Source organism: Lycium barbarum, chromosome 1 (assembly GCF_019175385.1).
Source record: "Lycium barbarum isolate Lr01 chromosome 1, ASM1917538v2, whole genome shotgun sequence".
Classification (NCBI taxonomy): domain Eukaryota; kingdom Viridiplantae; phylum Streptophyta; class Magnoliopsida; order Solanales; family Solanaceae; genus Lycium; species Lycium barbarum.
Window position 1 is genome coordinate 4,028,735 of NC_083337.1, and position 25,598 is coordinate 4,054,332.

At 34.1% G+C, this 25,598-nt stretch overlaps 4 protein-coding genes across 5 annotated transcripts; 2 read left to right on the forward strand and 2 right to left on the reverse strand.

Moving 5' to 3' along the window:
* Positions 1-617: 617 nt before the first annotated feature.
* Positions 618-3,518, reverse strand: LOC132605646 (uncharacterized). Its single transcript, XM_060319133.1, has 2 exons — positions 3,323-3,518; positions 618-2,034 (listed from the first exon to the last, which is right to left on the reverse strand). The coding sequence occupies exons 1-2, from the start codon at positions 3,330-3,332 to the stop codon at positions 986-988; spliced, it is 1,059 nt and encodes a 352-aa protein (XP_060175116.1). The 5' UTR covers positions 3,333-3,518; the 3' UTR covers positions 618-985.
* A 3,726-nt stretch (positions 3,519-7,244) lies between these two features.
* Positions 7,245-13,010, reverse strand: LOC132629768 (zinc finger BED domain-containing protein RICESLEEPER 1-like). Of its 2 annotated transcripts, none has more exons than XM_060345127.1 (3): positions 12,876-13,010; positions 8,138-10,087; positions 7,245-8,054 (listed from the first exon to the last, which is right to left on the reverse strand). In XM_060345127.1, the coding sequence occupies exons 2-3, from the start codon at positions 10,083-10,085 to the stop codon at positions 7,999-8,001; spliced, it is 2,004 nt and encodes a 667-aa protein (XP_060201110.1). In that variant the 5' UTR covers positions 10,086-10,087; positions 12,876-13,010; the 3' UTR covers positions 7,245-7,998. The 2 variants fall into 2 exon arrangements, with proteins under 2 accessions (XP_060201110.1, XP_060201106.1); XM_060345123.1 differs by lacking the exon at positions 12,876-13,010 and adding an exon at positions 10,497-12,825.
* Positions 13,011-16,029: 3,019 nt separating this feature from the next.
* LOC132629781 (HVA22-like protein f) lies at positions 16,030-18,826 on the forward strand. The gene is made up of 5 exons (XM_060345134.1): positions 16,030-16,222; positions 16,645-16,671; positions 16,778-16,900; positions 17,624-17,870; positions 18,539-18,826. Exons 1-5 carry the CDS (start codon positions 16,170-16,172, stop codon positions 18,563-18,565), a joined length of 477 nt encoding a protein of 158 aa, XP_060201117.1. The 5' UTR covers positions 16,030-16,169; the 3' UTR covers positions 18,566-18,826.
* A 2,686-nt stretch (positions 18,827-21,512) lies between these two features.
* LOC132606347 (receptor like protein 29-like) lies at positions 21,513-23,779 on the forward strand. The gene is made up of 2 exons (XM_060320108.1): positions 21,513-22,200; positions 22,910-23,779. The coding sequence occupies exons 1-2, from the start codon at positions 21,561-21,563 to the stop codon at positions 23,671-23,673; spliced, it is 1,404 nt and encodes a 467-aa protein (XP_060176091.1). The 5' UTR covers positions 21,513-21,560; the 3' UTR covers positions 23,674-23,779.
* The last annotated feature ends 1,819 nt before the right edge of the window (positions 23,780-25,598 follow it).

Here is a 25,598-nt window from a genome sequence, read left to right on the forward strand (position 1 = left end):
CCAATGAAATGGCTTCTCTCCATCATAGTGTTCGTTCATAAACCGAACTCCAAAAGATTTATCCATCATTGAATGTGCACTATTTGTGTCCGGATGATAATCCAAGACTTGCAGAGTGAACATGTCAGTTTGTGTTCCAAAAATTTCATTCATGTTTAACTTACACAAGTAGATCACAACATGTCCAGCCCAAAATGAATAAATTTACTACATTGACGAGCTTATTCTATCTGCTAAAACAACAAAAGTTGAAACCAGTAAAAAATAACCTGTCTGGCTGTGTTTGGTGAGTGCATATCAGATTTCAGTTTTAGAGTTCAAGTTACCAGTTTCATTCTGGTTCTTTTAAGTGCATCAATGGCTTCAGACAAATAATAATCAATGTATAAGGGTAACCAAAAAAAATAAAAGATCAAGTCGTCTTCATGAGATCTAATCAAGTCGTCTTCATGAGATCTTGAAAACCTTGCTCAATGAAACATTGTAATGAATGTTTTGATTATGAGCAGCGGAAAAGAATTGTAGTACAACATTAGACCTTTGGCTCACCACATTATACGCTTTAAAAAGTGCAGTACTATTTATGTAACATCACTATAAATGCAAATCAAACCAACAGTACAACTGCACATACTAAATTAGATGCATCATGGTCCATCAATATTAAATGGACACTCAACAGCCAAACAGTATGAATGTCTACACATTGTTTTACATCACAATGCAAACACAGGATGTGGATTGGACGTGGTCAACATATTATTAGCACCAAATAATATTATTCTTTTTTTAATAACCGTAGTGTCTACACTAGCTTGCAAGCACCTCGACTAATTCCATGTGGTACCTTTTATCTCCTACCAGCACAGGTACCACATAACTCTATCCACCAAGGCTCAAACAACATTATTAGGTCCTTTGTCAGTTGTTGAAAGCAGAGCGGAGTGGCATTCTTCCCATGCATTTGGAGGAAATTTCGTCCTGATTAGCTCAAATGAGTCTCGAACCAGTTGAAGATTTGCATAGACTGCAAGCTAGTCATTTCATGAAAAGCAAATGCAAGATTCATTTCCTCTTGAATGTGATTGACTAAGGACTTATCTGGGAGAATAATCTCTTTCTCTTGGAGAGTCTCATTCCAGCGAATATCACGCCCGTCATTCGTCATGAAACCGTTCTTATCAACGAAACCATTTTCCTGGAATAGACTAAACAACTTCGCCGAGGTAGCAACATCAATATGCGGAATCCTATCAGCAAAGAAATTAGGAAACAAAGGAAACTCTAAACATTTGACCTCCGCAACATCAACACCTTTCCCCTTTAGGAGTATCATAAATCGTTCTAGTTTCTGCATCCTGCTTTTATCTTTGGGCATGTGCACAAAAAGTGTAGGCGGGTAACTCTCCGGAATCTCCATTTGATCGTACAATCCTTCGATAATCATAACCGTAATGCTACTAAACTTCAAATCAGTCGCAAGAATCGAAACAAAATATCCACCAGACGAAGCACCCAAAGCAACACGAGGCAAATTTTGAAGCTTTTGTTTCGCGATCCACCACTCAATAATATCTTTAACTATAAGTCTTTCCTCTTTGAACGACCAGCATGGCTTAGCACTTGATACCGCGATAACTGCAAATTTCCTAGCTAAAGCATTAAGTGTAATAAGTCTCTCTTCAGGTAGACCAACACAATTCGGGCACTTAGTTGATTTGTCCCAAAAGTTAGCTGCTTTACCATCACAACCATGTGCAAGAAAAAGAATTGCCTTTGGAGAATCCGGGATTTGCCATATTATATCTGTTCCATTTCCGAACTCAACTGTGGGGTCTAACTTAACCACAGAGCTAAAGCTATCCCAATTTTGTTTGAGTATCCCAGATGATGAACCTGATTTTTCTCCGTTTTCTCGATACAAAACCAAGTATAGAGCAGAAATGAAGAGTAGAGATACAAGTAAAACGGGCAGTCGTTTATTTTGGACATTATTTGGTAATTTTAGTATCTTGTTTCCTCGATTGAGCATGCCTGGTAAACAATGAAAACAACAGGACCATTATTTTCTCATACATTTGGAGACAACTTAAGAATAGGTTAAAAGTACAGTTCTAGTTCACCACCAAAAAAAAAAGAGGGTGACCTAATGCACGAAGTATCCCGCATTCACCTAGGGTCAGGGGAAGGGTCATTACCCCAAGGGATGTGCGACTTAGACAACCTACCCTAATATAAGCATTCCACGGCTTAAGCTCGTGACCTATAGGTCATACAGAGAATTTTGCCGTTGCTTCAAGACTTCCCTTTCACAGTTCAAGTTAACAAATGAATGATAAATCCCATGGAAACACAAAATATGTGGATCATGACTTTGTTCAAATAAGTTTCTCTATCTCATTATCTATGATAAAATCAATTTACTCCAGTTTTACTTTATACTGACAAAAATAATCAAATTGAACATGTAAAGAATCAATCTTTTTAAACATATGCTTCAATAAAGATTTCAAGAAAAAACATCCACTGAAGAAGAGAAAGACCAAATATAACATTACACCAAACTCATGATCAGTGGGGTATTTGTACAAGGATGGGTTCAGTTAAATCCACCATTTTTAGCTTGACATATAAGTTGTGAACTCCATATTTTCAAGGAATGCACAATGTTGAATCCATTAACTTAAAATTCTTGAATCCGCCTCTACCCATACTGCATAAAACCCCTTTATTGAAGATCAGCTCATGTCACTTTTTTAGTCAATTCACAAATATAGAGTTGGAACCAGAATTCGGAGTTTATGAGTTTTTGAACTTGACATGAATCCATAGGTCATATATTTATACCTATTTAGGACCCATTGGGCCATAAAAAAATATTCGCTTTTTTCCGGAATTATTTTTCACTTTATTTGAAATCAGTGTTTGACCACAAATATTTCAAATCTAACTTGAAGTTGTATTTCAAATCTGTAAACAACCTATAACCTATTTTCCAACTCACTTTTCACTTTTGAAATTGTACTGAAGTACATTCAAGCATGAACATCATTCTAAATATTCTTTGCAAAACATATAGCCATCTTCAACTCCAACTCCATAAATTCCAAATAAAGTAAAAAATATTTGAAATCTACTGCCAAACGCCTACTTAATAAATTTCTTAATACAAATACAAGATCTAAATAAAAGTTAATGCAGCTTCTCTCCAATAGTGAAGAGAAAAAAAAAAGAAAAAAAGGACCTTTCAAAAAAATTAAGACAAGACATTTTTGCATGACTAATTAAGATTCAGTGTATAGATGAAAATCACGAAGCTTACCTGAAAACATTTTAAATCTTTTGGATTTCTCAAAGCACCAAGTTGATAGAGAGATCAAAGTCGTTGACTCGTTTTACTATAAGTCACCTGAAAATATTAAGTTTCTTATGAAAGAATGAAGATGAGGAAGCATGTGCCATGATTATAATATAGTGACTGAAATTATCTTTACCGATTCACGAGAATTTAAGAATGAAAAAAAAAAAAAAAAAAGTTTGACATATCAATGATGACTTTAGCCAAAAAGTGTCACCTTAGCCAAATAAGTGTCAGCTTAGCCAAAAACACGCATATTGACATATCAATGATGCAATGTAAAGTTTACCAAATTACTCTTATATAATAAAAACAATTACTTTTATCTCTTGAATAAAGCATGCACAAGAAGTAAACCTTTTGATATTGAAAATTCAATAATATCAAGTTACTATGTGACTTTTTCAATTATCATTTAGATGTTACTTTATTATTCAAGGATAAAATTAAAAAAAAACTAGCTAATTTATATCTTGACACTAATTATGGGATAAATTTTTTTAGCTAAAGTGACACTTATTGTAGGATGGAGGGAGTAATATACTCCACGTTTACTTGTCTATATTTGACTAGGCACATGCAATAAATCAAATAATAATCTAGGGAACAACTTTTCCTCCAAATATGTGTCCAAATCTGATTTAATGTAGTTGCCATAGAACACATAGCTCATTTTAATTGTTGAATCCGCAATTAAATAATTAAATATAGTTAATAAATTTTCTAATATAGTAAATACAGGATCTAAAATCGTTGATTTTTACTATAAGAAAGCTGGAAAATATTAGGGTGCTCAAGAAAGAGTGAAGATGAGGAAGCATGTAGCATGATGCAAATAGCTGAATCGTCAACACCACATTGGAGTTTGGGGCTTCCAAATAAAAAAAAAGGAGCAAAAGTGCTTTACTCAAAGTTAAGACGAAACTTTTTTATTACATGTATAAGTGATGTGAGACATCTTTTTAATGATCGACTCTAATTATAGAGATTTTGAATTTGTTCATAATTATTAAATTATATCTGGTTTTGTTTTCACCTTTTCAGTCATACTCGATATAATTTTTAAATATTAAATTTTTCGTTATTTAAATAGTCTGTCTCGATCACTTGCAGTTATTTATTATTCAATGAACCTACAATCGCTTTATGCTCAATCACTCCGGATAATGCTTGCATCCTCTATATTTCCGCGATTGCTGGCATCGAGTTAGCAGATGCATCATTGATTCTTCTCTGAGAAAAGAAGCTCAAGACCGTCTCACAGAAAAAGTGGATCCAAAATTTACGGACCCCATAGTGTAAGAATTGGATTCATTTATTTGTGAGATAAAAAAATGTCTCACAATTCAAGTGTCGGGTGAAGCACATAAAAAAAAAAAAAAAATCAAGTTAGACTTTCCCTTGCCAATACATATTACAGTCAAATCTCTATAACTATGTCGTTTGTTCCAACAATTTTTTTTTTGCTTTTTGCTCTTATAGTTATTGATTGTGATACACCTATAATAATATTTGAGATTAAACTTTATTAGGCTATTATAGATAAAATTATTCAAAAAATAATTTTTAGTACATGCATATTTCACTAATTAGAAAATAAATATATAAATTAATACAATATTATAAATTCATAACTAAATGTGCAATTATTTACACTCTAAGACACACATTTTAAAGCTACTTGAAAATTAAATTCTTTCAAAAATATATAAATACCTTTTAAAAAAAATAAAGCTGCACATATATACATATATTTATATATTAAAAAAGTTAGAATGTTACGGCAGATATTAATATTTGGTTTGTAGTCTAGTTCCTTAATTTGTCTTGGCATTCTACTCTGATTGTGTCTTTATTTTGATAAGTCCAAAATTTTGTTTCATATTAAAAATAACTTGTCTTTTGTTGAGTTCTTAAATTATTAATTTTTGTTCAATTATCATCAAGATATCTTGATAAATAACATTTTCATCAAGATAATGCCATTTTATAAAGGTATCTTAACATGTCGCATCTTTAAGAAAATGATAAAAACCCAAAAAAACCAATTCAATAAAAAATTGACTTAATTGATTTGGTTTGATTTCAATATTTGAAAAATCAACTTTATTGATTTAAATCGAATCATGCATGAACACCCCTTATTTATGACAATCCATCTTCCATATGAAAAAAGTATTGATTTACTCCCTCTGTCTATTTTTACTTGTCATGTATTGACTTCATACACGGAGACATATATAGAATAACAACCAATATAACCCATAATTATTACTAAGTCAACCAATGATCGAAAGCAATAAAACATACTTTAAAAGTTACGGAGACACTAAAAATTCTTTGAACTTTGCAACCTAATACTCCCACCGGATCAAAAAGAGTGTCCATTTAGACTTTTTATCTTGAGTCAAAAAGAGTGTCCACTAATTAAATCAAGAAAGAATTAACATATTTTGCCAGATTTGCCCCTATTAAGCGCTATGTGATCTGCTATGTAATCAAATCGCAATACTTATTCAGTTTAGTCAAATTACCTATCTTTCTTTTAGGAGTTAGTATTTTCTTAAGGAGTGCGCAAATGACTAAGCGGACACTCTTTTTGATCCGGAGGGAGTAGTAATTACTAAAAAGGGTAAAATAGGTATGAAATGATAAAATATCTCTTGATTTTCCAAACTGAACAAGAAAAATTAGTCAAATCCAGGTTCATAAGCTGAGTTGGTCTAGGATCTCAACTAGTATAATTATAAACACACTATTAGTTAATACCACTTCGTTTACCATATATCTCAACTATTTGATTATGGAGGAAACTGTTTCCGAATACGACCATCCCTCCTCCTCTGCTAGAGTCACAATATCTCAATTACCACAAGAAAAATTAAGTAATAGTACTAATAATATTTCTCCAGCTCCCCCATTTTTGTCCCTTGAATTTCATCTTACTACCCATGACCTACATTATTATAGACCACCTCATGATCTTCCTGAACAACTCCAATATCACCAAATCACTTCGTCTCAAACTCGACCCTTCTGTATACATGTCATACGACACGTTGTTACACCTCAACGCGGTGGTATGTGCTAGTATGTCGTCCATGTTGCAGTTGCTGAAGAGAATGGAGGTTGATGAAAGTGTTGTCAACGATAACTGTGTCATTTGTTTAGAAGAACTTCGAGAGGAGAGAGTTTTGTTGTGTATGCCTTGCTCACATTTGTTTCATGGAGATTGTGTTAAACCCTGTTTAAATGAAAGTCATTCTTGCCCTATTTGTCGTATGATCTTAGAAGGAACACAAATAGTTGGATCAGCATTAGTTGAATCAGTCTTTATTTGATACAAATAGGTGATGTAGTTAAGGAAGTTGAATTGAATAAAACATGAGTTCGAACAAGATGAGAATTCCAAGCTTTCTTGCATTTATGCTTTTTATACATTTTATGATATATATATATATATATATATATATATATATATATATTTTTTTTTTTTTTTTTTTTGATGACATGGGAACCCTCAGCCGCTACCCTTCGGGTGCGCACAGGGTAAACCCAGCTCCTGTGCAATAGCTCGCAAACCACACGGGATACATTTTATGATATTTTAATGGCATAATACATAAACAGGCCCTCAAACGGGAAAATTTCAGAAAGATACAAGTTAGTTACTTACATGCAAAAAAAAAGCCAAAAACTTACATTACAAAAAATACCCCAAAATATACAAACATATACAGACACTTATACCAACATATAAGAAGGCAGAGGGCGAGAAAGTGAGAAAAAAGTTTGGCTCATTTTTTGTAAGAATTAAAAAAAGGGGTCAATTTTGATAGCATCGTTGCCCCAATTAACATACAGTGTAATTTTCTCTTTTATAATTGTGCAAATTCCATAAGTTGGAAGTTATGTTGTAAAAATTGTTCCAGATTCATACAACGCATTCTCTCTTTTTTTTTTTTTTTTTGCTAGAATATAGTACCAAATATTGAAAAAACTGAAATTAGAAAGTTACTACATAAGTTTCCAGTAAGGCTTCATAGTAAGCAGAAGCCCTATAAAATTCCTTGGTTATTTTCTCTAACTTTTATCAGTTAAGCAGAATAACTCACTACCTTTTCCCTCTTCAGCTGCTATATGGTCCAACTCAAGAGGCCCAAAATACTAAACAGAAGACAATACCATCTCCCGGTAGGCTGAGGCTGGGAATGAAAACTGCAAAAGTCCACGAATACCTCATGATTTTTCTCTCAGCTGGTTCAGATGAACGAATCGCAGACCATAATGAGCATGAGTTACATAAATTCTGAATGATCCTCCCTTGTGGAAAAGTCTTCCAGTTTTTGACATGTTCAATAACATAAAGAACCCAGAAAGAAGGAAAAGAAAACTAGATAGAGATAAGTCAATTGATGAGGGTTAAGATGGCGAAAAGCTGTTAGATTCTTGAACAAAAGTACCCATCTTGAACTAATTTATGGGAGCTCCAGAAAAGCAAAATCTTCAAATGAACTAATTTCTACAAAATCTTAACATAAGGAGAGAGAGAGGAGACCGTTTAAAAGGTGCTAAATATACACAGATAACGCAAAAAGAATGGCAACCTGGGCTAACAAAAGCATACCAAAGACTTGCTCTTATTTTGCATCATAACACAGGGCCAGAGTGACGGTGCTTGATGAAGCCTTTGTATCTGTTGAAGAAAGATTCAGAATTTATGCTTTACAGCTAATATAGAGTATATCATAATTGTAAACTACATTACTAAATATTAACCTTCAAATTCATCGCGCATCCAGTCCTGGGCACACATCAAAGCTTGCAAGGTATCTGATCTTAGCGAACTGCGATACGGTTCAAGAGCCTTATTCCCAGTGTTGAAAACATACTCTAGTGAAGCTTTTGACATCGGCATTCCTAGAATATTGCGTGCCATCATGGACAGAATAGGATACCTTGGGGTGTGAACCTTCCACCAGTTTAATATGTTAAAATTATCTTTTCTAGGGAACAATTTTTCCTCCAAATACGTGTCCAAATCTGATTTAATGTTGTTGCTCAGTGAGCTCTCATAGATATATTTGTCAAAGCCTGTCAGCCGATCATTATTAGCACTAGAAGCTTCAGCTCGACCATTAGGAGCTAACGGTGAGTAAATAGCATGGCCATTATACAGAGCCTTCATACAATCTGAGACAATATCAATGCAGTCTGGAGCACTATCACCATAGATTTGTGGATAATAATATTGAACCAGTTGCATCTTAAATCGTGGGTCTAAGATAGCTGCAATCGCCAAAGCCAAGCTACATTTTTTCCAGTACTCATCAAATCTGCTTTTCAACTTTAGAGCCAAAGAATTAACAAAATCATCCGAGTTTTGACACCATTCAATCAACTGCAAATGAATATCACAGATCTCAGGGAAGTATTCATTTGCAGTAGGATACCTGCTTCCTGCAAAAACATTGGAAACTTCAACAAAGAGTTTTAGGAAGCTAGCAATGGCACTTATCCTATCCCACTCTGTCCCAGTTGGACACATTGCATACCGAGAATCACTTTCTTGCAAAAGGGGAAACGCGTCTTTGTACTCCAAAGTAGTTTCAATCATGATATAAGTTGAGTTCCAATAAAATGAATTATCAAGATTCAGGCACTTCTGGGAAGCAATCCCAGCAATTTGAGCCATCTCATCGAACTTCTCTTGTGTTGCCTGTGAACTTCGAACAAATCGAATACTCTCCCGTACCTTGTGGATTATCTGACTTGCTGTTTCTAAGGTATCTTGGACCATCAACTTAACAACATTAGCTGCACAGCGTGTATCAAATAATTGACCGTCACAATAAAGAAACCTGTGCTGACAAAGCTGCTCTCTGATTCTACTTACAATTTTGTCATATGTTGAGTAGTTATCAAATGTCACGGAAAACAATTTCCGGTCAATATCCCAATTTCTTAAACTAGTCATGATAACTTCTGACAGCATATCTTCTGTTTGGGAAGGATCAGTTGTTAAAAAATTCAGAATCTTCTTTTTAAGATGCCAAGAATCATCTATGTAATGTGCCGTCAAACACAAGTATTCAGCATCACCATTAGAAGTCCATGTATCAGCACTAAGGCTGATTTTCCCAGGCAATTTGTCCAACTCTTCATATACTTTCTGTCTCTCCATCAAATATATTTCCCGACAGTCTGCTTCAACTCCATCAAATGTTGCAATGTCAAACAAGGGTTGAAGATTTCTGACAAATATACGGAAACCAATATGTTCAACCATAGACAAAGGATAGCCATGTAATATGATCATGCGAGCAAGATCAAGCCGGCTTCGCCGATTATCAAAGTTAACAATCCCATGGTTGTGTCCTTGTTCAAACCTAGTCCTCACAATGCTGACTGCTTCACCATTTCTCTGTTCTTGATCATAACTAAAATTTGAGATGGCAAGGGGTCCCTCCTTTTTCTTTCCCCGTGTAAGCAACTGACTTATGTCATGGTTTGATCTTCTACGACATCTGATCAAATGATTTCTCAAATGTGAAGTACCACTGGTACTAGACCCGCTAAGTTTCCTTTTACAGTGCCTACAGATAGCCACAAAAGTATCACCTTTTTTTACTCTATCAAAGTCATTCCACACAACAGATTTTAGCCTACTGGAATTTACTATGACTCCTTCCTCCTCTATCTCCATTGCTTCCAGTACTACAGCCATACCTGAGATATTTTTTAGGGGGACGTGGAGAAAATGACAAGATAATTATTAGTTCTAAACCAGAATAAATGAAGAAACGACAAAGCTTCAATAACATGGCTAGAAATCATGCAGTTAATGTAAAGCGTGAATCCCGATAGGTTCTGATCGTTAAAAAAAAAAAAATTCATGTAGTTTTTTAAATTACCAATTGGAATACAATGGTTTCGATCACACAAGCACAACGACGCCATATATATCTTGCCAAAAATTGACAACACTTTATATGAATATTCACCAATAATTGGAAGGTCACAATCCACATAAAAGTTGCATCACATTCAATAGACTATAAGGAAGCTCAACCTCTGAAGAAGCTTTCATAAAGAAATAATGAGTAATACTTGGGAGAAAAAGGAAGTGTATACTTACCATCAGGGGCAGGGCTATATTGCATGAAGGGGTTCAATTGAATCCCCTTAGCCCAAAAATCATACTAAGCATACAAGGTAAATTTTTTTTTTTTAAAAATATAAATTGTTGAATCCCCTGACATAAGGGAATCTTCTACTGTAGCATAAAGGCGGCTCCAAAAATGCTTCATGTTGTCTGACATTCTTTTTTTCTCCTTGTTAGAATCTGACTGCGCCAACCATATACTTTAATAACATCAACAACTTGTAAAATGGCTTCTAACTAAAATAAGATCCAAAGAACGGAACTTTTAAAACAACTTAAAGGATCCTCTCTGGGCAGGATATCCTAAAATTGGCAAAGTAATGTCATCACAAAGTGGTCAAAAATGAACTGATAACAAATGTCATAGGCAAGAAAAATGGAAGCAAAACTCATGAACAGTTCCAATGAAAACATGACAAACAAAGTGTTCAACATAAGATCATTCACTGTCAACAAAAAAGCAAGATACCCTTTTTTTTATGAGCAAACAAAATAGCACGACTTTCTCCATTCCCGTTCCTAAACTGACACACAACTAGAGAACATTTCAAACACACGTTTCAATACAGTACAGACAAAACAAATACACCATAATTTTCACCAACACATTATTCTACAGATAAATAAGCCTTCTCAGACTTCACCCGAAAAGAAGAAGCCTTCTTAGATAATTACTCGAACATTTGTGAGGATCGATCGCCTGGTTTATAAAAAAGAAGATGTTTCATGTGTTCTAAACAACATGCCTTCTGCCTCCTTACATTCTTGCCCTTTGAGTTCATATCTTCACATTACAAAAAACACTAGCACCTCCACACACATTACATAAAAAATTTACAGCTTTATCAAATGCTTCTCTAAAGGTGTATTAAGCTTTATATAGCCCTTCAATTTTAAATTACCCATCTAAAGCAGCAGAAGACAACTATAACCCCAATCCCAAACTACCAGAGGATCGGCAATATGAATATCAATATCCACTCTGCTCCATATGAATTCCCAAACCCACCTAAGACAATAAGAAGAAACTTACACTTAAACTACACACTACCGAATTTCCTCGTTAATTTACAAAGCACTACATTGTTTGCAAAACAAACAAAGATGGAAACTTCAACCACAAATTAAAGGTTGAAAGGCAAAATCCAACGAGTCATGTTGTAAAAGTAAGTATGCTGGTTGAAAGTAGCAGGTACCCCATGAAATTAGTCTAGCTGCGTGCAAGCTAGCACACCACGGTTACAAAAAATAAAAATAAAAAGGTAGTTGGGTTTGGCAAAATGGATATGAATATCCATTCAACCAATGAAATAATAAGAAATTTACAATCAAACTAAAGATTGAAACTTTAACCACAATTAGCGCTTCAAAGGCAAAATTCAAATAGTTACATTGTTTGGAAACCAATTATTGCAACTTTAACCACAAATTACAAGGTAAAAACACTTATGCTGGTTGAAAGTAGTAGATACCCCGTGGAATTAGTCTAGGTGCGCGCAAGCTGGTACACCACGGTTATAAAAAAAATGGATGTTTACAAAGCACTAAATTCCCCTTAATTTACAAAGCACTGCATTGTTTTGGAAACCAAAGATTGAAGCTTTAACCACAAATTAGCGCTTCAAAGGCAAAATTCAAATAGTTACATTGTTTGGAAACCAATTATTGCAACTTTAACTACAAATTAGAAGGTAAAAACACTTATGCTGGTTGAAAGTAGTAGGTACCCCGTGGAATTAGTCTAGGTGCGCGCAAGCTGGTACACCACGGTTATAAAAAAAATGGATGTTTACAAAGCACTAAATTCCCCTTAATTTACAAAGCACTAAATTGTTTTGGAAACCCAAAGATTGAAACTTTAACCACAAATTAGCGCTTCAAAGGCAAAATTCAAATAGTTACATTGTTTGGAAACCAATTATTGCAACTTTAACCACAAATTACAAGGTAAAAAAACGCAAAATTCAACGAATATTACTGTAAAAAGCTCAACCTAGAACCCAATTTTGCACTCACCAACCCGGGTCTCCATGACCCATAACCCGACCCGCAACCCGGTCCATTATTAGGGTTAATAATAATAATAATAAATAAATAAATAAATGAAAAGTCGGGTCGGAAAAGCAGACTTAAATTAAAACGCTATGGATATCGGATCGGTAAACTAAAACTAACATCATAGACCCGAATAATATAACCCGGAATTAATTCGGTTCGGGTTTAAACATCTTTTAAACATATCTAAAAACACACACCAGTTATTATTATAACACTACCAAACATGACCTAAACAAGAGAGAGAAATATGAGAGAGACACACTGTGTGTGTGTGTGAGAGAGAAAGAGACTTACGTTGTTGTTGTTGCAAAGAGAAGTTTTTAGGGTTTGTTTTTGGTTTACGTTATTTGTATGAAAGGAAAAAAAAAAAAATGTCACATACTGAAAGGTGTAACTGTGTGTGTGAAAAAGGAAGGAAGAGATGAGGGTCTTGGGTAAATGGATCGGACTTGGCAAGAAAGGCGCCAACCCGAAACAGACACAATTTTAATTGGGCCTTTTATTTTGGGCTTCAATGAATTAGGCCTATCTAAAGACCTTCTATCAGGCCCAGTTTGTCTTTGGTTTGTGCTTCAGATGGACTGGTTTCCAAACTTACCTTCATACAGGCTGGTCTTTAATTTTTGTTATTCGCTTAAAAAATGGTCGGAAGGAGGTTAGATGGCTAGTAGGGGGCCGCGAGGATTTTTTTTCAGCATTAGGAGTTTTATTATCTTTGTTCACTCGTTTATTTTTTATATCTCTCATATAGCTTGCTTGATTCTCTCTTTCTTTCTTTAACGTTATTTATTTTATTATATGTTGCTATTACTGTCTATCAAAAACAGCCTTCCTACCTTGGAGGGTAAGGTTTGCCTACATTCTACCCTCCTCAGATCCCATTATGTGGGAATACACTGGGTATGTATGTTATTGTTGCTTAAAAAATGGTCGAAAATACTTTGAGATTTTGGGTTTGAAATCCAGTAGCATAAAAAATAACAATATTTTCGCAAGGCATATGTTTCTATGCCTTAAGGTAACTGACATACTTTTAGTTATGCCTTAAGGCAAAATCTACCGCATAAGGCAGACTTTTTACAAAAGTCTTGCGATTGTTTTTTTTTATTAAGCGGAGGTTCGAATCCAGAATGTTAGGTATTTTCGGCTAACTTTTTAAGCGAAGGATAAATATTAAAGACCAACCCCAAAGAGGGAAATCCGCGCAAAAAAATGAAACTTATGACTATAGGAGCATAAAATTTTTAAGGGAGCTGACATAACTTGTCATAGTATGATGCGTAACTTATGCTTATGCTCCTACAGAAAGGACAAAAATTAAAGACCCGCACAAAATGTAGGAACAAAAGTGCAAATGACAGGTTCGGTCCGTTTGGCCCAAATTGTCTCTTTGGTTTTCAACTTTTTTTCTTTTTAACTAATTCCCCAATTACTCATTCTGGGGAGAATGACGTATATATATATAAGAATAGGGTATATTTACGAAATATAACAATACTTTTCAGTTTACAAAACATAACGACAGATGTTTTACAAAGCATATACGGAATTGTGTATGAAAACTGTATGAAATGTGTATATCTCGCTCAAGGCTTAAAAATTTCGCCTTAAAATTTTATGTATGAAAACTGTATAAAAAGGGTATGAAATTTGTATATGAAATGTAAATTTGTATAAAGTTCATGTTAGCCTTTCGAAAATTGAAAACAACTACAGTAACATTGTAATATAGTTTTCATACAATATTCATACAAATTTGAAACAACAACAATAACAACACCAACATAGAAAACTTAATATACAATTTTCATACAAACTCGGCATACACTTATCATACAACTTTAATACAAATTTGAATCTCGCTTCAAAATTTGAAAAAAACGACGCTTCAAATCTCGCGTAGGGCTTAAAATTTTGCACAAATTTTCCTTGTTTTTTGCCGCTTCGCACCAATTGGAGAACTAGAGATTAATACATTAGCCAGTGCAAGCGACTCTCCGGTGGCATCTCTGAAGGACACAACTTTTTGAAAAAACATAGATCTGAAAAAAAAAAAAAACACCTATCCCGCCATTTTTATTAAAGACTTTTGATTTAATTGATGATCTTTCATTATATAACAGAAACAGAGAACGAACAAAAGGGAAGGGAAGGGTGGGGCTGTGGAGTTTGGGAGGAAATATAGAACAGGGAGAAGGGGAAGGGAAAGGGAAGGGTAGGGCAGATCTGTACGGTATAAAACAGAGAATAGAAAAAAGGGGGGAGGGTGGACTTTTAATTTTTTCAGATCTGGTATGTTTTGTAATTAAATTGTTATGTTTTGTAAATAAGGAAAAATATTCATATGTTTTGTAATATGTAGTCTTAAATAGTATTATTAAGTCATTTTCCCTTACTCATTTTTGTGTTTTGTCCAATTTACTTGTTATCTTCTTCTTACTTTTATTTATTTTTTTATTTATTTTGAAATGATCATTTATTTTTTATTTTCTTTTAATGACTGTAAAATTGGGGCTAGCTTGAACAATTTTATTTATTCTGCTATATATCTGCTACCTCTCGCCAGCATCAAGGACGAATCTAATATTTATTAAAAAAAAATCACTGATTAGCGAAACACAAACTGCTATTCTCCAAAAGTATTACTTTTTCGAGAACTACTTCTACTACAAAAATACTTTCAAATAAGTAAAATTTTCAAGCTTGAATAAACATGCTATTAATTAGCTCCATAGTTGCAGGCTCCCTGTGAAGGAAAAATAGTAGTCAAGAGGGGGATGGAGCACTATAACCAGAGGCGGACCCAGGATTTTGAGTTCGGGGGTGCTGGATCTAGGAATTTTGAGTTCGGGGGTGCTCTATTAACTATTTATATCTGTCTCCTTTATATTTTCTATACAGTTATACACTCCGTAACTGAATTTAATGGGTGCCGGAGCACCCAAAAATTCTACATAGGTCCGCCCCTGACTATAACTAAGAGTTTAATTGAACCCCAAACTTTAGATGTGGGGTACAAATTTATATGTAAAAATGTACTAAAATTACAATAAATAGTAGATATGAATGCATAACATTAGAAATATAATAGTTCAATGCTAAAAAATTTAAAAATTTAAATTCTAAATCCATCTCAGTAGTCAAGTGTTATCAAAAAGTCAATAGAATCTACAAAACCCTGCACTATAGAACTCTATTTATTGGACTTGGGGAGGTGCATGGTTGACGTAGAGTAGAGGCAAAGGTAATGCAATAGGATTGTATGATCAGCATTGTGTTATGTGTAAATGTTAATTTCCTTTTCTTTGACCATATTCTCTTTAATTCCTTCATGCAAGGGGAAAAGAAGACTTTCTCTCCTTTCAAAAGATATTCTTTACTTGCCTGCCTCTTCTATCAACCACCTAACTAATATAGTATGTACTTATATAATCTAGCAAATAGTATTTAAATATCTCATATTCCCTCATCTTCTATATATATATTCACGATTTTCTTTCACAAATTGGAAGGGAAAGACAAAAAATAAATCAAATTTGCAAAGAGGCAAGAACAAAGTAAGAGAGGTTAATTAAGTACTTGTTCAATATGGGTGCTGGTGCTGCTGGAACCATTGCTAAAAGTTTGAATGGATTAATCGGGTACTTTAGTTCTTCGCGATTTAATATTTAATATATATATACATTTATGTTTTTGATTGTTCAAATTTTAATTTATGTTATACGTATTAAAATTTTCTACTGCCTGTATGTTCTGTATAAACTATCTTAAATATATCTATGATGATACGTATTATATCTCCATTTTTTTTGTTGTAGTGTGAAAAATATATGCTCAACATGCATTTCTTTTTTATTTCCTTTTCTAATTAATTTACATCTTCTTTTTTCTTCTTTTGTTTTTGGGTTAGATATATGTGGTGTATGATCTTAATATAATGACCTCCTCTAGAGATTAAAGTTTTTTTTTTGTGGATTCCTTTTTTTTTTTTTTTTTTTTTTTGTGTTTTTGGTAAATTAAGACCTAACTTTTCGATTGTTTTTCTCTCCTTTTTTCTTAACAGCCCTGGAGTGATGCTTCTTTATCCTCTGTAAGTTGCCATCTGATCAATTAGTAATTAGTTTCTTGCAAGTGAAAAGCCTGAATAAAATGCACAACATATGTTTAACTATATATTGTTCTTGAGTATTGAACAGGTATTCTTCTATGAGAGCAATTGAGAGCCCTTCACCATTAGATGATCAACAATGGCTGACCTATTGGGTTCTCTACTCATTGATTACTCTATTTGAGTTATCATGCTGGAAAGTCCTCCAATGGTAACAAAACTTTATATTCTGAACAAATTATTGTTACTAGTATTATTTCACTGGGTACTTGATAGGCCGCTACCTCCCAATTTGCATATGTACACGGTGACAGAGCTACCTATTGGGAAGGGGATTCAATTGAATCCCCTTAGTTGACAAATTATACTATAGAAATAGGATAATTTTTTTTTTTTTTGATATATATATACACACTATTGAATTCCCTTAACAAAAGAGATGCTTTGATTGTAGTTGTGAGGTGGTTAAAAAAATTACTTAAGCTCATATGTTTAGATTCCAAGTATGGCATTCTTGTTTTTCTTTTACATTCTTGTCAGAATTTTTGTCTTTGCCACTGCAGGTACCGGATTGCTCGATCTATAAGTCAAGTTGTAATCGTGAATTTACTAGTTCATCAATAGTTTTGACTCATATCATATATTTGTATTAAACAATTCACTAAATATGCACAAAAATTAAATTCAAAAATCATTTATTGGCACTTGAGGTCATTGTCTTAGAATACATAATCCTTAAAGTTTAAATCCTAAATCTGTCTATGCACCAAAGTTTAGACAAACGAGAAGAAGTCACCTAGCATTTTTTCGTCTGTGCTAGAATTCGAACAATGATCTCTCATGATTTTTACACATTTCATCAATGTTAGGATACCTCTTAGATGCATATTCTCGACAAATTACTTTCTCAATTTTATTTTACTATCATTTTCAGGCTTCCATTCTGGCCATACATGAAGCTAGTATGCTGTATGTGGTTGGTGCTACCAATTTTCAATGGAGCAGCTTATATACATGAGAATATTATAAGGAAACACGTTAAAGTTGGGAGCGCTGTAAGTTCAAATTATCCCCAAAATCAGAGGAAGGCACTCCAAATGATGAGCCTTGATGCAAGGAAAGCTGTTGAAAGCTACATAGAGAAATATGGACCAGATGCCTTTGATAAGGTGGTCAGAGCGGTACGAACTCGAACCAGTTTAATTTGTATGCACTAACAGTATCTAAGCTACTAAAGAAAACGTGAATGGATAAGGTGATCAGAATGGTATGAGTAACGTTTTCCAAACCAATTTAATTATGCACCAAGAGTGTCTAACTCACTAAAAATACCTTAATGAATAGGGTGGTCAGAGCGGTATGAACAATATTTCTCGAACATGTTTAAATTTTTATGAGTGTCGCGGAAATAAAGAAAAAAAATGTGAATGGATGATTTGAAAGTAAAAAAATTTACCTTGTCAAATTAAAGTAAATAAATCGGGGACTTTGTGCTTTTAGTCCTTTAAATATCGCAAATCTTGATTTTGATCCTTTTGATTAAGCATATTTAATCTTTAATTAATTGATATGTGCAAATTTAATTCCTCTTGTTATGAATCTTCACAAATTTAACAAATTAGTAAGTACTAAACCATTTAGTTATTAATGTGTTATGTTAAAAATATACTATTACTTCAATAATTGAATTTCCTATATATATGAACCAAAAACACACATTTTAATTATTTAAAGGTTAAATGTGGCAAACCAATTTTCTTTTTCTTTTTTTTTCCCTTTTTTTTTATGTATTAACCTGTGTTTTGATATAATGTAGCCATTCTTATTGTGAATTTGACATGTTTTTTAGGCGGAAAGAGAAGCAAAGAAACACTGAGGAAACTGGCTATTTCTGAAATTGGGCAAAATCACAGGAGAAAACTTGTAATTTGGAAATGTATTAAGCAGAATTGTATTGTTCCTCTGTAGATGGATTAGAAATTTCTTTTACCTAACCAGCATAAATATTTTTTTTCTTTATTTGTACTACAGTTACTGCAAGTTTATTTTTAAAAGTTGGATGTGCTCTATATCAAATGTGTATTTTCAATTTCATAATCCTTCTATATAAATTTAAACACCAATTGTATGTTTCCAACAGTTTTTCGACACTGATTATCTCCTTCATACTCCCTAACAAGTAACAATCCACTCGGCCCCTGCCTCCTCGCCCACACCCCAGGCTCCCGCCCCTGCTCACCAATAGCGTTTGCGTAGATTATATATAAATATTTTTCGAATAATATGTTCTGTTTACTTACTAAATATCAAAAAATAAGTAACAGAATCACTCATTTTTCAAGAAAATCTTCTTCGTAGAAAGTACAGTAAATAACCTATTATCATAAGTTAAGAAAACACTAATAATGTAAAAGATTATTTATCCATTATGATATTGTCAATATCAAAATATGTAACTTAAGTTGAATGAAATATATTCTCTGCTTCTTTCCATCAACTTTCTGTCTCTCCCCGTGGCTTCGAATGTCCTATTGACCCTACCTTGGTTTCAATTTCTCACTCAAGATCATCATGTCCCACCCATCATATCAGTCTCCCTCAGCACAAACACACCCTATGAAACCCCCGCTCCCCGCGCACCCCCACCCCTACCACCTCAGACGAATCAGAAATTTGAAATTATGAGCTCTGTTAAAAAAAAAATTCACTCCGTCTCAAATTAGTTGTCATTTTCCGCTTCTCACAAATTACACTCTCTCCGTCCCATTATAAGTGTCATCTTAGCCAAAACAAATTATCTCATAATAAGTGTCATCTTAGGAAACCAAAACACAAATTGACTAATTTTTTTCAATTCTACTCTTAGACAAAAAGTGACAACTTAAAGTAACATCTAAATGATGATTGGAGAAACCACATAGAAACTTGGTATTATTGAATTCCTAATGACAAAAGGTTTACTACTTGTGCATGCTCTAATCAAGAGGAAAAAATAATATTTTTATTATATAAGGGTAATTTGATAAATTTCACATTGCATTATTGATTTCTTAATATGCATGTATTTGACTAAAGTGACACTTATTATGGGACGGAGAAAGTACTATTTAACTTTGACCAACCTTTTTTTAATGTATTTTGTCATCATATTAGCGAACGATTGAAATTTGCAACACTTTTTGTATAGTTTTTAACTTAAAATATTGTATCGATCTAATCCAATTTAGTTTCGAATATTAGTCAAATAGACTCTCGAGAAGCGAAATATGACAATAACTTTGGGACGGAGGGATAATTTATTGAGTTATGAATAAATTAATTACATCTTTCAATTATTTAAAAAAAATGTAAATACAAGATTTTGACTAAATTACTATATTTTGTCCAGTAATTAGAACTTTAACTCCGCCCCGACCTCCCAATGACACCAAACCTCAACCCTCGCCCCCATACTTTTTTTTAACTTAAAATATTTTGTTGATCTAATCTAATTTAGTTTCGAATATTAGTCAAATAGACTCTCAAGAAGCGAAATATGACAACAACTTTGGGACGGAGGGATAATTTATTGAGTTCTGAATAAATTAATTACATTTTTCAATTATTTAAAAAAAATGTAAATACAAGATTTTGACTAAAATTACTATATTTTGTCCAGTAATTAGAACTTTAACTCCGCCCTGACCTCCCAATGACACCAAACATCAACCCCCCCCCCCCCCCCCCAACCCACACACACTCTTCCATACATTGCTTAACCCCCTGTTTGGATGGTGATTTCCCGTGGTTCATTAATGTATGGTTTCTAAGAAATCATGTTTGTTTCCATTGTTCTTAAAATTATGTGGTATGGTGTTGTAAACCCGTGGCATTCCATGGTTATATAACCATGAAAAGTCTCAATTTTTGAAACCACGGATTTAGTGATTTTTCCGTGGTTACGTATTTTATTTCTCCATTATACCCTCCACCCCACCCTACCACTCACCCTCACCCCCACCCCACCCCTGCCCCACGCTACCACTCACCCCCACCAACCCCCGCCACTCACCCCAACCCCTCCCTCCCGCCCTACCACCCACCCCACCCCCACCCCAACTACTCCACTCCTCTGCCACCCACCCCCACCACCCACTATCCCTCACCACTGCCTAACCCCACCCTACAACAACTCACCCCCACCCTCATCCCACACTACCCACCCCTACCCCTCACTACCACCCAACCCCGCCCCCACAACCACTCACCCCCACCCTACTACCCACTACCCCCACTCTCATCTCACAATCACCCACCTCACACCACCCACCCCTCCCCCATCCACTATCTACTTATTTTTTAAAGTTTCTATTTTATTCTTTACCTGAGTTTTATTAATATATATAAATTATTTCAAATTAAGAGTTAAGGGTATTTTAGTAAACTTACAAGTTATTATACAGTATCATACAGTCAAACCAAACAATACAAATGTTATTAAACCACAACAAACGATACAGTCTATCCAAACATTATATTCATTAATACAGTACAGTATAATACAATACAACACCATATTGTACCATACTATACTGTACATTATTGAACCACGAAAAACAACCATCCAAACAGAGGGTAAATAATGATTCTTTTCTAACTCAAGAATCATGCCCCACTCCCCCACCCATCATTTCAGTCGTATCTCCTTAGTTCAAACCCCATCCCCCCGGCCCCACACCCAAAAGAAAACCCTCCCCCCCCCCCCCCCCCCAAGAAAACCAAACCCCATAAACCCTTTCAAACAGTGCTTGCAAAAATGATTCTATTCTTAAAAACCAAAATAGAACTCCAACTATTGCTCAGAAACCTACAGAGACTTGCAACACAACACAATGTATCCATCCACACTCTCTTTATTTCATCTGCTTCTTCTCATCACCTCATTTCTCTCTACCCCTTCTGTCTCCACCAATCAACATGCAACAAAAATCAAGAATCTCACACAACCAATCACAAACATGGAACCCCATGAACTAGAAACTCTTTACAAGATTATGGAATCCATGTCAAATGACCAAAACTGGAGAACCACACATCAAAATCCATGTCAACAAGGCTCATCTTGGCTTGGACTTGAATGCAAAAAAACCAATCTTGATGACAACGTTTTCCATGTCACTAGGCTTGATTTTGGCACAAAACCAAACCCCACATGCAAAAAAACAGCAACTTTCCCTTCACTAATCTTTCAACTCCCAAATCTTGAATCTGTTTTCTTCATCCAATGCTTCACACGCACAAAAACAAAAATCTCTTTTCAAGAAACCAGAGTTGTTGGCTCTTCAGTACTACAGCAGCTCAGTTTAAGATCAAATCCAGCACTTATTGGCACAATTCCACCTCAAATTTTATCACTGAAGTCACTTCAAATCCTCACGTTGTCACAAAACAATCTTCTTGGACAAATCCCAGTAGAGATTTTCAGCCTGAGCTCACTTGTTCATCTTGATTTGAGCTACAACAAGCTTACAGGTACGAGTGTTAAATAGGCGGGTTTGACTGAATTTGGACGAGTCAAAATAGGCTGAGTTAATAAATTAGTGAATTATTGACTTGGCTTGAAATAAGTTGAGCTAAAAAGCTAGTCATAACCCAAATCGCCCAAATTCTTACTAGGGCCTTGTGACTCAGTTTTAAATTCTTTGTTTGTTATTTTATAATTTTTTAGTACATAATAAAACTATTATTTTTCATTTTAATGGCTAAATAACATATCAAATAAACATAATTATTTTTTGAAAATATTTTGATAAGATTTCTCATAGTTAAATTTAGGCTACATATAAGTCCATTTTTTTATAGAGATATTGACATAAATAGTCACTCTTGAGCCGAGGGTCTTTCGGAAACAGCCTCTCTATCTTCCGAGATGGGGGTAAGGTCTGCGTACACTTTACCCTCCCCAGACCCGACTCCGTGGGATTTCACTGGGTATGTTGGTGTTGTTGTTGACATAAATAGTCGCTCTACCAAATTAATAGTCAGCAACTATATATTTTATGTATATTAAATATGATATAATAAAATATACATTTTGTTATACATAATAGAGTAATTTTTTGTATATTTAGCCAGCGCATGTAATTAGTTTTAGCCGACCGGCCAAATATGTAATTTTTTGAGCTAAGCAGATTGGGCTAGTCATGTTTTCATGGGCTAATTTTGTCATCTCTACTTATAGGCAAAATTCCAGACCAAATTGGCAATCTGAAGAATCTTGTTGGCCTAGATTTGAGCTACAATTCATTCACTGGTCAAATCCCAAACACAATTGGTCAACTTGGTACTCTTCAAAAACTTGACTTGAGCTCAAATATGTTCACAGGAAAAATTCCAGACACAATTGAAACCTTACATTCTTTAAATTTCTTGGCTTTGAGTAACAACAAATTAAGTGGGAATTTTCCGAAAGGGCTAGATAAGCTACAAGGGTTGCAGTATTTTCTTATGGATGATAATCCAATGTTTGTAACACTGCCTAAGGAATTTAGTCAGTTACAAAAACTTCAAGAACTTAGGCTTGCAGGGTCCGGTTACTCGGGGGAAATACCACCAGGTTATTCGCGACTTATGAATTTAACCACATTGTCACTGCAGAATAACCGATTAACGGGTGAAATCCCTGTTGGATTTTCGGGTTTTTCACATATGTACCACTTAAATTTGAGCAGGAATTATTTGGCTGGTGTTGTACCATTTAATTCAAGTTTCTTGAAAAGGCTAGGGAGGAATTTGGACTTAAGTGGAAATCCAGGGCTGTGTTTGAGTGAAGCTAATGGAGTTCATCTTGGAGTTAATGTGTGTGGGAACAAGAATAGTACTAATTCTATAACTATGCCATTGAAGAATAAATCTGAAGCTCCATGTGGATTAATTAGATCATTGTTTGTTATTTGTGCTTTGTGTATTACTGTGGGTTTGTATCCTTTATTGCAGTTTGTTTAGGAATATTTTTAGGCTTGGTTGTATTATTGATTCTTTCTAGCAAAGGTATCTCCCAAAATGTCCTTGTGTGTACATTTAAGTACTAATATAATTATTTTCTTACTGATGTTTACTTTATTATTTTCTTACTGATGTTTACTTTGCTGTCATTAAGATTATAGTTTGAGTTATATGGATCGACGGTCTGAAAAATATTTATGAGTTTAAATTTTACGTACAGACAACATGAATTTGTTTATTCAATCAGGTCACTTATTAAAAATGGTAACTAACCTGCTATCACGAGTTAAAGTTCAATATGGTGTAAAAATCTTTACATTATGAGCGTATATAACTTAAATTCAATAATTATATACTCATGTCACTTATAAGGTCTTTTAGATAAATCTCAATGACAAATATTAAGTAATTGGTAACTTAGTAAAAATGGTAACTAATTTGGTGTCACAAATTAGATAATGTAATATTTTTTATACTATTAGCGCATATAACTTAAATCCTTAAGATTACCATGGGACATGGACAATGTGATTCGTTTTAAGTCACCCCCCTACATGACCGCATTCTTGGTCGAAGACCGGAGCCTTTTCGTTACTAGTATAGACCGATTTCTTCCTTGCCCTCTCCTCTCCAAAGTTTAAAGTAGAGACTACATTCCTAAAAACTTGCGCGATTGACGTTCTCTTCTCTCTAAAGGCGAAGGAATAGATTACGTCCCTTTTATTTTTTTTTTGCTATTGGTCTTCGTCTTCTAACATTACAACTTTTTGAACTTTCATAAATTTCACATGAAGTAAAAGCTCTTTTCATCTATCAGGAACAACTCGATTTTCGACCTCTTACAACGTATTATCATAACGAAAAGAAAAAAATAATTATACGGCACAAATTATGTAGTGTGTTTATCAAATGATGATATTTTACATTAAACATAGGTTCAGTGACTATTAGTTCAACTGATTTACATAACTTTATTGGGGTATTTCTGATCCCAATGAATCTATTGTTCTGGCTTTGTTGGTCCTTTAGTTCTGAGCAACTAACTATTTGCACAGACAGAGGGAGTCATACATAGGTGTGTTGTCTCTGTACAAATATATTATGCGTATGTTCAGCCACTTTATTCTCTAATTAGTATACTTCAAATTTTCCTTCGCTCTCTCTCTTCCTTATTTTTACCCAAAAAAGAGTAAAAAGCAAAACTAAAAAAATTTAGAGGCCAATAAAGTAAAATGATAAGGGAAAGTCAAGGATGTTAAACAAATGACTCTTTGACTAGATAAGCAGTTTAAGAAAAGAAAGAAATTTGTTTGAAACGTTTGATCTTAAATATGCTAAAATATTTGTGGAGTTATACTATGATTTTTGAAACGCTTAATATTATTTTTCCTGGAAAGGAGGGGATATATACCATAGGCGGTTGTTTAGGTGCCATATCATACATTCATTAATTTTTTATATTCCCTCTGCTTAAAAAAGAATGACACTATTTTCTTATTAGTCAGCTTAAAATAGAATGCCATCTTTCTAAGTTTGAAAATAATTTAACTTAAGCTTGAGGTATCTTTAAGATTACAAGTTTCAAAAAATTTACCGCTAGAAAAATGGCACAATATATTCAAGACCATAAGTTTTAAAAGTCTTTATATCCTTTTTAACATCCATGACGAATCAAACTAAATCGTATAAATTGAAGCGTCAAGAGTAATAATTGGTGCAAACTCAATATATATGCATGTGTATATGCATTGAATATATAGTTCAAATCAAAAGCAACAAATATATATATGTACTCACTTCCAATTAATATTGTGCAACAGCCGCAGTGGTGGGGCTATTGTGTTGGGACAGGAGTGTTGTGTATGAAGACAACAAGACCTTCAGAGAGAACTGAACATAAAGGACACTTAAAAAAAGACTGAGAA

Coding starts and splice junctions, on each gene's coding strand:
- LOC132629768 (XM_060345123.1), bottom strand. CDS start 10,521: ATGCAATATAGCCCTGCCCCTGATG. Junction 10,088..10,496: donor ATATAGCCCTGCCCCTGATG/GTAAGTATACAC, acceptor AAAATATCTCAG/GTATGGCTGTAGTACTGGAA. Junction 8,055..8,137: donor GATGCGCGATGAATTTGAAG/GTTAATATTTAG, acceptor TTTCTTCAACAG/ATACAAAGGCTTCATCAAGC.
- LOC132629781 (XM_060345134.1), top strand. CDS start 16,170: ATGGGTGCTGGTGCTGCTGGAACCATTGCTAAAAGTTTGAATGGATTA. Junction 16,901..17,623: donor TGCTGGAAAGTCCTCCAATG/GTAACAAAACTT, acceptor TATCATTTTCAG/GCTTCCATTCTGGCCATACA. Junction 17,871..18,538: donor TTGATAAGGTGGTCAGAGCG/GTACGAACTCGA, acceptor CATGTTTTTTAG/GCGGAAAGAGAAGCAAAGAA.
- LOC132606347 (XM_060320108.1), top strand. CDS start 21,561: ATGTATCCATCCACACTCTCTTTATTTCATCTGCTTCTTCTCATCACC. Junction 22,201..22,909: donor GAGCTACAACAAGCTTACAG/GTACGAGTGTTA, acceptor CTCTACTTATAG/GCAAAATTCCAGACCAAATT.